Here is a 12,278-nt window from a genome sequence, read left to right on the forward strand (position 1 = left end):
TCACCAGAGCTACGTCTTTAGGCTGGAGCGTTTACAGCACTTTATTTTTAGGTTGTGGAGCCTTTCTCACTTTTGCTTCCTAAAATACAAATTATACAGTTTTTGCATTCCAGTTTTTGTTACTACAGTGTACACACACACACACACACACACACACACACACACACACACACACACGGTTTAATCCGAGTACAAATTGCTGTCAGCACATTGAGTTCATGTGCCAGCCACATTCAGAACAGGGTGTTCTGTGCTCTTCAAAACAAAATTGCTCCAGGGCAGTCAGAGAACAATAAGTCAGAGCTCCAGCTTAAGTGATGTTTTGCAGCAGACGGGGCTCACTTGATGTGGTTACAACTCGGATTGCATAGCTAAACTCGAGTAATTTGATTTGGTTTGACTTTGGGGGTTTGGAGGACCTCCCCCCGACCCACTCCCCTTTAAGTTGCATAGACTTTAAGACAAAAGAAAATGGCCCTTTTTTACTTACGTATTTCTTTCCCTACCAAAAAAGCCCTAAGTAGAAGCATCCTGTATGTACTTTTCTTCTCTTTGGGCATGTCATAGATCGTTTACTTCCCATAAATTATACTGGTTGGAATTAGCAACAGACCTCCTGAGCCCCAGGGGCTGAGCTCCCAGTGAGTCATGGTGGTTATTATTAAATATTTATTAAGTGAGTATTTGCATTCAGAAATGCAAGGTCAGAAGCAACCACAGGTCCTCCACAGCCAGACCTGCCAGAGTAGTCCTTAGTAGCAATTTGAGAGAATTTAAAAAATAGTAACTGGCTCTGTAGGAGATAGGCATGTCTGCCTCTGACACCACGGAGGGAGCCCCTGCTGTAGCCATAGGCACACATTTGTGTGGCTGCTGTGGCTCAGAGGTGGTGTGTGAGTGCGTGTCAGCAGTCCTGTAGAACTTGTCACACCCGTGTTCCAAGTTTAGAAGCCAGTTAGGGAACCATAGCCTTTGCTACTTATAGATGTAAAGAATCAATGGGCTATATACTCTCTGAGGCGATAATACCTCCTCTTGTCTAACATTCCAATAACATCAGTATTAAAGGTGATGGTTTTATATATACATACAAACTGGGGTGTGGGGGGGGCGTTCGCGCACAGATCACTTTCAGATTTTATGGTACTGTATGTAGTGCTTGCTCAGGTCCAACTTAGAAGAGTGCGATTTACCAGAAACAAACATTGGTCTATGATTTACTAGGAGGCCTTTGTGCGATACCATGCGCAGTGGGCTGCCCGCCACTTCTGTGGGAACCGCAGCGCCCCGCCGGGAGCCGCGCTGCTTCCGTGGGAGGCAGGCCCACCGTCTCCTCTCTGGGCCTGCGCTCGGCCCCGGAGGCTGCGGGCCCCCCCCTTCCCCGTCCCACAGCGACGAAGCAAGCGTCCTGACCCAGCCGCTCCGTGCCCACTGCCCAGAGGCCCTCCGTCACCACAGTGACAAAGCAAGCATTCTGCCAGGCCGCTCACACTGCCCGCTCTCAGTGGCAGCCCCCCCCCACCCCCCAGGACTGGGGGACTCCGGCAGGGCTGAGGGGACTGGGCGCCACCATCTTGTGACTATGGGTGCCACCATCTTTGTGATGGAGTGATGGTTAATTTGCATATTATCCTTTTATTAGATAGGCCTTCTTAGGCTAGCTGCAATGAATGTGGGGTAGTTTGTGGGGGTTTTTTGTTTCTGTTTTGCTTTCTTAATTATGCCTTCATTATCATTTGACTTGAACTTGTCTTTTTTTGCTTGTTTGCTTCACTTACCTTTCCCAACATACTTATTAGTAGCCAATCTTTTTTTCCTAATATCATGGGATATCACATGTAAAGAGAACTTCTGGAGTTATTTATGTAATTTTAATATCTAATAAATGCATCGAGCCCCAAACCAGGCCTGGGACGTGACACACAGGCAGGAGTCCTTGCAGTCTCTGCATTTCCTGTTTTGAAAACACATTTAAACTTGATCAACCAAAAACCACAATGAATGTACTGATAGTTTCCTCCCCCACAAATGTACTCTCCTTTAGGGAGGAAGATACTTCTAACAATAAACCTCAAACAGAAAGATTTGTCAGCTCAGTTGTGAGCTACTAAGGTAATCTCAATGCTTGAGGAATCCCACAGTACGTGGGCTGAACCTCACTTTGCTCACTCAGCAAATCTGTCAGGAAAAGTGTCGTCGCATTAATCTAAATTCAGTTTCTTGGGCAGATTTAAAAATATTTAACAAACTTTTCAGAACCCTCAACTTTAGAAACATCAGCATTTACTCTAGTAAAAATATCTAAACTTGTAGTATATGTATGTATTTGAAAATAATAAAGTTGAATTTAATTTGCAGATATTTTCCAACTCAAAAGAACTTTCAATGTGTTGCAATGTGTTTCAATTACGTTTTATCTAGAGCATTTCAAAAATGAGTGGAATAGAATCATCAGCATTTATGAGAATGGGACAAAGAGCAAAATTCCTATATGCCAGCTGTACCCTGAGAAGTCAGACCTTTTCTAGTTTGGTCAAGCTTCGACTCCATCCTAAGTCTGCAGTGGGAACAAATCAGGATGGTATTAATCCTAGTGAATTAGAAAGGCATAAATGTCCATGAGATATTGTGGCTCCTCGTGTCTATGGAACTGGTGTCTTCAGGGTTTCTCTCGTTTCTCAGGCCCAGGCTAAAAGTAACTGATCAAATGATTAACTATGGGAATTACCTTTGAAACTGATTTGTGGCCTATATTGAGGGTTATATTACTGGGTCACAGAATCATAGAATTTTAGAGCTTCACAGGACCTTGGAAGTCATGTAGTTCAAAAGTAGAGTAAGTTGGAATTAAATTTGTATTTGGAAAATAATTGTCTCATGGAATGACTATAACAGAATGAGTGATTTTTTTTTTAAGTCTCTAAAGCAAGTTATTGATAGACAATAGAGCAACCAGTAAAAAAAAAAGTAAGCATTTTAGGAAATCGTTACATTTTAATCTAGGCCATTAGATTACAGAAGTAGGAATAAAGAATTTTCTTATGAAAGACAAAATATATTGTTGTGCAATGATACAAGCAATCGATTTTTTTCTTACTGAGTCTAAGATCTAAATGGTAAGGAATGAATAACACTTACTGTTTTAAAAAAGTAGTTGAAAGTTTGACAGAATTGCTTATCCTAGGGGAGGAAAAGTCTAATCGATCAAGGAAAAAAATATGCATTTTTCTTATTTTGTCTTGAAAAACCATAAAAGCAAAAGCCCCTTTTCCAATATGAAATTACCGTCAAAACGAGCTGAGTGAGTGAGTGGAGTGGGGAATTGGGCACCAAGAAATTGACCTCTTCAACTTAACATTTTAGAGGCAATGGTTAAGTAATTTGGTTTGTGATGGTATAGTAGAATACTTATTGATTGTCACACTTTACATTTATTTCTACACCAAGGAATACGCCTATGTTAGTTGTTAATGATGTTGCCATTGGGTTTTCCATTTTTATTCAAATACTAGAGGCCCAGTGCATGGATTCGTGCACCGGTGGGGTTCCTCAGCCTGGCCTGCAGACATCCCCCAAAGGGTCCCAGATTGCAAGAGGGCGCGGGCAGGCCGAGGGACCCGATTAGTGCACGATCAGGGCCAGAGAGGTACCGTGGGAGGTTGGCCAGCCGAGGAAGGTACGCTGGAGGGCTCCAGGGCGTGTCTGGCCTGTCTCACCCAGTCCCCATCGGCCGGACCCCAGTAACAAGCTAACCTACTGGTCAGAGCGTCTGCCCCCTGGTGGTCAGTGTGCATCATAGCTACCAATTGAACGGTCGCTTAGGCTTTTATATATATAAATAGATAGATCTGTAATAATAAAAATGTAATATGCAAATCGACTGAACAGCAGAACAACTGTCCGGATGACCTTCCGGACAGCCACGCTAAGGCGGGTACAATGCGATTGGTCAGGGTGCCCCGCCATCGCTCTGCAGAAGGAGGCCCAGGCAACCCACTGTGGGGTGATCAGTGGGGGGACTCCACGATTGATTGCCCCAAAGAGGGAGGCCCAGACTACCGGCCAGCGGGTCGATTGATGGGGGCAGAGGGGCTTCGCCATCACCCCAAAGAGGGAGGCCCACCCTCTGCACTGCGATCTATCACAGAGCCCTGGCCAGGTGGGCGGGGCTCCTTCTGCTGGGCGATTGATAACGGAGCCCTGCAATTGATTGCCCCAAAGAGGGAGGCCTAGGCTACCAGGCCAGCGGTGCTGCGGCGGGTGGGTGGGGCCTCTCTCTGTGGGGCAATCGATCTAGGAACCCCGCGATTGATCACCCCACAGAGGGAGGCCCAGGCCACCAGCCAGCTACACTGTGGTGGGTGTGTGGGGCTGGCCAGCGATCGCTCCGCAGAGGGAGGCCCAGGTCAGCCAAGCGATCACACCCCACAGGTGGCAAGCAGTGGCAGCGGCGGAAGTGGGGCCAGCTGCCGGCAGCCGGGGAAGGAAAGCTCCAATAGGCCCTGATCTCCTGCCAGGCCTAGGGAACCTACCTACCTGAAGGGTCCCGGATTGCAAGAGGGCGCAGGCCAGGCTGAGAGACACCCGCCTCCCCAACCCTGTGCACGAATTTCATGCACCTTCACAATATAGATATTTGTGAATGAGATTAAAACCCTTAAAGGAAAAGAAGAGCTTCTGTATTCAGTTAACCTTTGTATGTCAATGGGAAATGGTCATTCAGTTGTTTTTCATCCTAGCATCCAAAGCCAAAGTACAGTTCTAAATGTTTAACCCATTACATGTTTGATATTAAATTGGTGGCATTTTGATAATTATTCATTAATATAGTATTTCTTGATCCTCTAAGGCAGTGGTTCTCAACCTTTCTAATGCCGCGACCCTTTAATACAGTTCCTCATGTTGTGGTGACCCCCAACCATAAAATAATTTTCGTTGCTACTTCATAACTGTAATTTTGCTACTGTTATGAATCGTAATGTAAATATCTGTGTTTTCCTATGGTCTTAGGCTCTACAGCAACGGCTCTCAACTTGTGGGTCGAGACCCACAGGTTGAGAACCGCTAGCAGGGTTGCCTAAGACTATCGGAAAACAGATATTTACATTACGATTCATAACAGTAGCAAAATTACAGTTATGAAGTAGTAATGAAAATAATTTTATGGTTGGGGGTCACCACAACATGAGGAACTATATTAAAGGGTCGCGGCATTAGAAAGGTTGAGAACCACTGCTCTAAGGAAACCCCTGCCATTTAGTAGGTTTCAATTAAACCTATTTTCCATACTTTTATTATTCACTAAGCTATCATATTGATATAGTTATCAGTAATTCGAAGTTTAAGCTTAAAACAGGAAGAAACATGAATGCTCTTAAATTTCAGACCAGGTAGACTAAGCTTCCACAACACATACCATTATGTCTCTAGATGGAGTGAGAAGGGGAAACACTCATTTATCACTTCCCTAAGTTTGCCAGTCCTGAGGAGCAGCTTGGTTGACTGCCTGTCTCCTTTCCCTCAGTCCACCTGGAAGGCCGCTGTGGTGAAAGGATGTTTGATTGCAGAGATGTGGTTTTCATTGTTGGCGAAGGAGAAGACCACGACATTCCAATTGGAATTGACAAAGCCCTGGAGAAAATGCAGCGGGAAGAACAATGTATTTTACGTCTTGGACCACGGTAAGCAGCATACCAGTTCAGTACACAGTGACATTGTCTAAAGAACCAGGGGTATGCTTGCTTGTTTGGTCAACATTTGATATTTTCGGTGAAGTTAATGCTAACAGAAACAATTAAATCAAGTTATAGTTAGCGATGGAGTGAATTACTGGGCCTTACATAACAAAGGTTTATGGACCTGTTTACTTGATTGATGTGTGTTAATAGGACTGACAGACAAGTTTTGCTTTTTTGTGTATTCGTTTTGCCTGCCGTATTGCCAAGACAGGAAGCTATTGGGACTTTTCATGTGATCCTCTTGCCCCCTGTTCCCTTTTCTCCAAATGAGGCAGTAAAACATGGTGGCTTGGAAGTAGAAGAAGCATTTGGATGACTTATTACCACTTGAATTTGTGCCCCCTGTTCTTATACCGAGTCCCTGAAAAAAAACAAGTGCTCTTCCTGGACCTAAAGGCAGCGGAGATGACTCATTTTTGCCTAAATTTTTCCCATAATAAGGATACCCATTAGCACTTCCAAGCTTAGAACTATCAGACACTAACAGTCTCTCTTGTGAAAACATGTTTAGTATTATTTTTAGATCTAAAATTATACCATGGACCCAACCCTTCTATCTTGAGAAATGGGCCCTTGAGAGAAACCAGGGTATTTTGATTCTGTTTGCCTGTAAGTGCATCTGCTTATCTCATGTCTACTCCCTCTCTGGCTCTTTGGGTTTCAGTCAGTAGGATTTTGAGAAATTAAGAATCTTAATGAAATGGACTTACCAATAGGTAATATTGTGCCTGTTGTATAATCACTTGACTTTGTGCAGCCTCAGTAGTAATCAGTGGCATATTTACCTTTGCCCTAACACTTGGGCCATGATCCTATTTCTCAAGTGATGTTTTAACCATGCCACTACTCACTTGAAAACCCTTCCAAAATGCTCACCACCTTGAACCTTGAACTTTGTTACAGCCTTCACTGGGGGCACCTTTTATTTAATACCTTCTTTTCCTCTGTCATATTCCTTTCTCCACTAATGGAGTCCCACTTCAGTGTCTCTTATTTATATTTACTTCATATTTGTAGTTCACCCTCAGGTGAACCTATTTCTCTTTCTATAATGAATTTTTTTAAAATCAAGCAGTGCATAGAAAAGGCTAAATAATATCTAAATAATATCTAATAGTTTTTAATCTGGCATTCCAAAATTACAGTAGTTCTAAATTTCTATAAAGAGAGTGGTATTTATGTCCCATGTATCTTTACAGGTTTCAGTTCCTTGAGGATAAGTTCTTTATACACTGTGAGCATATGATATCCTTTGAATCCGTTTGTTATATTTTAACCTGGCTGACAAGGCACTTGTAGAGGCAGATGTCTCAAGTCTAATGGCAGAGAAACAAATTATCCTTATGTTTATTAATGCAAATAGTTTCTTGCAAGTTTAAATTGTTTGTTGTATCATTAGTAAGCTCTGTGTACTTCTGCAAGTCACTTAATTCTCCTCAGCCTTAGTTTCCTCTTCTGTAAAGTTGGGGAGATGGAAACTCATAAATTTGTGGAGAACTAAATAAGATAATGCATGTAAAAACTTGGCAAAGTGCCTGACACATATAAACCCCTCAAAAGGAATATGTTCTTTTTCTCTTCAAGATGTCAGTTAGTATGTTGAGTTACGTAAAGGCCTGCTGTACAAAAGGAGACTATTCACACGTGCACTGCATGGCATTATCCCCATATGTAGAAAGGCCTGTGCAGCACTCACCTAAGTGTTGTAAATGTGGCTGTTGCAAACGCATGCTCTGTGTGACTTCCTGTCACCTACAGTGCCTTCTCTAAAGATTTCCAGGGCATACCTTCTCCTCCATTCTGGTGGACTCTTTGACGGGATGTTTTCATAAGAAGTTTATAAAACACTTCCAAAGAACCTATTTTCTCTCTTCTCATCAGGACAGTATCTTGTATATTGTTTTAAATACTGTGACTGTTCACCTTTTTCATTTTAGTTTAAGGGTGGCGAGTTTTGACGTTTTCCTTATATTTCTGTCCTGCACCAACCCCAAACAAAAACAAGGCAGTCTGGGTCAAAAACTAAACCATTTTCTGGGAACACACAGAGTCTGAATTTAAATCCTGGCTCTACACTCCTCTTTGTGTGACTCTCAGGAAGCACTTCTCTCTGAGCCTCAGTTTTTTTGTCTATAAAAAGGCAGCAATTGGTAAGAACTTATGGCATAAGTGCTTGTATGCACATAAAGGCTAATGGTCATTAATAGTCATTATTTGTATCCCTGCTGTCTGTAGGCAGCTATTCAAGAACATTAATGTCATCGACATTGTTTTACTTTATTACTAACTTAAGTATATTTTAAAACTATAGTTAAAGACTGCAAATTAATACCTGTTTATTTGTATACTAGAGGCCCGATGCACTAAATTCATGCACGGGGCGGGGGTGGGGGGGTGGTCTCCTCAGCCCAGCCTGCACCCTCTCCAATCCGGGACCCCTCTCACAATCTGGGACCACTGGCTCCTAACTGCTCACCTGCCTGACTGCCTGGTTGCCCCCAACTGCACCCCCCTTGCCAGCCTGGTCGCCCCTCATTGCTCCCACCCCTGCTGGCCTGGTCACCCCCAACTGCCCCCTCTGCTGGCTTGGTTGCCCCACGCAGCCTGCTGCTCGGTCATTTGGTCGTCCCTCACTAACCCTCCTGCCGGCCTGGTCGCCCCACGCAGCCTGTTCTGTTGACTGTTCAGTTGTTTTGGTTGCGACGGTCGCTTAGACTTTTATATATATAGATTTATGTACTTGTAAATGCATGTGGGAGCAAATACATGTAAAGGTATATCAAGAAGTACTACAAATTGTTACATGAACAATATACAAAAGGAGTAAAATTAGAATTTGGATATTTAAAAATATATATTATGAATGCTCCCCTGGGTACCATTTTATGTGTATCTCAGAGATTCTGACATATACTGTTTCCTTTGTCATTCTTTTCTACAAATTTTATATTTATTTGAAGTACCCCTGCATCAACAGTTTTCTTAAGATTAAGATTTTAACATCTCTAGCCAGGAGGACTTTTTCCTTCTGACTTTTAAAAAATGTGTTTTTATTGAATTGTGATCCAAGAATATTTATTATTTATTTTTATTTATTTGGGATTTATTAAAGTTTGCTTTGTGGTCTTTCCAATTCACCAAATAGAAGTATATTTTTTCCAGTTTTATTGAAAAATAATTGGCATACAGCAAATTTAAGGCATACAGCATGATGGTTTGAATTACATATATTGTGAAATATGTTCCGTGAACATCCATCTTCTCATATAGATACAATAAAAGAAAAAGAAGAAAAGAAAAAAGAACAAACCCATTAATAACATTCCTTCTGTTACTGTAGCCCAGCTTGTCTCTTGGTTAAGTCCCAGAATCCTACTTGTGGTTTCTGTCTTCAGTGAGAAGTGTTTCTGTGCCTGGGGTCCTAGCCTGCCAGGCTGGTGTAGCGTCAGACAGACAGCTTTCTGTGTAACATGGCAGTCCAGCTAGATGCTCCTCCCAGGACACTGTGCTCCACACACATCGCCACAGAATCTCTTCATCTGAACCCAGGAGAGGTTATAGGAATAATGCCCTTCCCCAGTCTTCCTTAATCCCACTGATAAAAACCAGGACAATTTGGTATCTCCCTTGACCCTACCCCCACCCCCGGCCATGAGACCTCTATTTGTGAGTTCCACTAAGGCAGCTTTTCTCATCCTCAGCACTACTGACATCTTGGGCTGGAAGTTTCTTGGTTGTGGGGGCTGACATGTGCATAGTAGTAGGATGTTCAGCAGTTTCCCTGGCCTAGACCCACTAGATGCCAACAGCCCCTTCCTCTGTGTGATAAACCCATCAGATATTGCCAAATATCCCTGGGGTGAGAGGATTAAATCCACCCCTATTGAGAGCCAGTGGTTTGAGGCACGTGCCAGGTCATCTGTTGTATTTGTACCTGTTTAGCACAGGGCTCCAAATATAACATGCTGTCGGTAAACACGCTCAGCAAGGACTCTCCCCTCAGCCCGGTTCCCAGCAGTTACGGAATGTTCTTTATTTACCAGATGGCAGGAACAAAATAGCAGATACATAGGTCTAGGAGCCCAGGTAGAGAACTGGTCACCACCTCCTATTATTGGCCCCTAGCAATTACGTCCTCTTATTTCTTTGCTGAAGATACCCTTTGCCCTGCTATTATGACCACCACACCCCATTCCTACCAGCTCTCATGGCCTTGCTCTGGCTCCAGCTTCCATTTACTTGTGTAACAGTGGAGGTGAGTGAGTAATCATTTTCTTCCGGGAAAATTCAGGCAAGGGGTAAAGAGAGTAGTGCAAGCAGCAGGATTTGTATATTCCCACTCTGGTTCTTTTGCCCCAGAGAATATTCATTGGCATCGACCTGGTTTGGCATCTTTCAACCCATAGCCTGAAAGTTTGGGTTTACTAAGGTTTTCGCAATGTCCTTCCATATATTAAAGAGTAGTCTGGCTTGAAATACTGGTAGATGAGAACAGAATATATTCCAGTGCGCGCTTTCTTAATATGCTGGGTTTTGTTCAAAACGCTGGGAAACCATTGAACCAGACAGACGAAGCTCCGTCAGCACTTCATTCTGGTAGACGTGTCCTCCCTGAACGCCTTGTATTTATTAAGATCCTACGTGATCTGAAAATCAAATTTATATGTCTGCAGTGATTTTGTCCAGTAAGATTTTGGCTAAAAGTTGTAGCATTTAGTGTACGAGCCACAGAGCTGTAAGAATATTGCTTTCTTTTTTCCCCAAATATGTTTTCATTGATTTTTAGAGAGGGAGAGAGAGAAACATCAATTGTTTGCCTCCTGCATGCACCCTGACTGGGAATCAAACCCGCAACGTAGGATGTGCCCTTATTGGGAATCGAACCTGCAACCCCTCAGTGTACGAGACAGTGTTCAACCAACTGAGTCACACCAGCCAGGGGGAAAGTATGTCTTTTATGAGGGTTAGAACTTGCTAAGGCTGTTCTTTTTGGTTATATATTTGTTATGTCACTTGTATTTTTTAGTGTGCTCTTCAAAACTATTGAAGAAATACTGTGAAAATGCATTTCCCCCTGCTGTGTGAGCCTTTCCTCCCATTCACCTGACTGGAAGTGGTGCTGTTTGACGGAGACAGCACTTCAGAGTTGAAAGCTTCTTAAGCCTCTAATGCACAGCGCTGTGGGCACAGCACTGTGACAACAGTGCCTGTCTTCTCACACTCCTGCTGATGAGGCCACGGGGAGGGTCCTAATAGCCAAATGAAGGCTGTTTTATCAAAGAACTCGATAGGAAATCAAGCAGAGGAAAGGGCAGTGACATTAAGGCCACATTAAGCAAGCTGTCCCGAGGAGAACAGGTGTCGCAATTGCACAGGGATGTGAAGAAGGAAGGAGGCTCAGTCTGGCCTGGTTTCTGAAGCCTCAGGGGCACCTAGCAGGATCTTCTGATCAGCATCTGGCTTGTCCTCAGGGTCTCCAGTCTGTGTAGTTTGCAGACATTAGCTCTGCGCTCATGTGATGCCACAAAGTACCAAAGGAAGTGCCTGGAAATACACCAGTTCTTGTAAAGTTTTATTTTTCTACTCTCCATTTCAGATATGGTTTTGGAGAGGCAGGGAAGCCTAAATTTGGCATTGAACCTAATGCTGAGCTTATATATGAAGTTACACTTAAGAGCTTCGAAAAGGTGAGAAATACCAACTTCTCTGAAATCATGGTATATTTCTTCTCTGCCCACTTCCTGTGAACTATAGAATGTGTTTCTGGGTGGAGTAGGTCAGTGGTCTTATTTGCATGTTGTCTCTGGGACCCCTGAGCCAGCATGGCTGACCCACAGCTACGGAGCGCAGTGTTCAGAGTTTGTTCCTATGTGTCAGCCCTTTTTTTTAAACTTTTTTTGGGTAGAATCCAACACTTGTTCCCTATTTGTTCCTAGACTTGTTCTTTTTGTACTTTTTTTCCTGGGTTGAAGACAAAAAGGTTCACGTTCTGCCAAGCCGCTCCTTGGGGGAGGGGCGCCGTTTTCCAGTGCTGAACGGATTGTACCCTTCTCAGGAGTGAAGAGGCCCTCAGCATGGCTCCAAGTTACTGTCCAAAAATGCAAGGCTTCGTGGGCCACCAGGCTCTGTGACAATGAACACAAGGACAACCTGCTAACCGCAGGCCTTTTCTTTTCATACCTGTCCAAGTAGAAAAAAAAGAGTTTGTCAGTGGCCTTGAGGACAAAAACGGCATGCCTCTTGAGTATATTTCCATCTCAGGCCCGCCCCTGGAAGCTCCCAGCAGCAGCCTTGCCGGACAAGCACAGAGCATGTGCCCAAGCTAGGCATTCTGTGGAGTCCCTGTGCATCAGTCACCAGAGCCCACCTCTCCCTAGAGCCCTGCATTTGGTGTGCCTTTCTTACGCCCCAGGGCTCCCTCCAGCTTCTGTGCATTAAGCTTTGGACTGGACACAAGATTTGATCTTTCACTAGATTCTGGAAGGAGACCATTGTCAGTCCAGTAGACCTGGAGCTTTGCGCTAAGAAAGGCAAGGAGGC

General features: G+C 43.7%; 1 protein-coding gene across 6 annotated transcripts in view; it reads left to right on the plus strand.

The window, feature by feature from the left end:
• The window catches only part of FKBP5 (FKBP prolyl isomerase 5), a 116,368-nt gene that overhangs the window by 91,932 nt on the left and 12,158 nt on the right, over nucleotides 1-12,278 (plus strand). For all 6 annotated transcript variants that reach the window (XM_079781538.1, XM_079781536.1, XM_079781539.1 and 3 more), the window contains 2 exons: nucleotides 5,525-5,681; nucleotides 11,335-11,425. In XM_079781538.1, the coding sequence (XP_079637664.1) occupies nucleotides 5,525-5,681; nucleotides 11,335-11,425 (248 nt within the window). The remainder of the gene's footprint in view (nucleotides 1-5,524; nucleotides 5,682-11,334; nucleotides 11,426-12,278) is intronic.

The sequence above is a fragment of the Cnephaeus nilssonii genome (assembly GCF_951640355.1).
Source record: "Cnephaeus nilssonii genome assembly, chromosome: 9".
Taxonomy (NCBI): Eukaryota; Metazoa; Chordata; class Mammalia; order Chiroptera; family Vespertilionidae; genus Cnephaeus; species Cnephaeus nilssonii.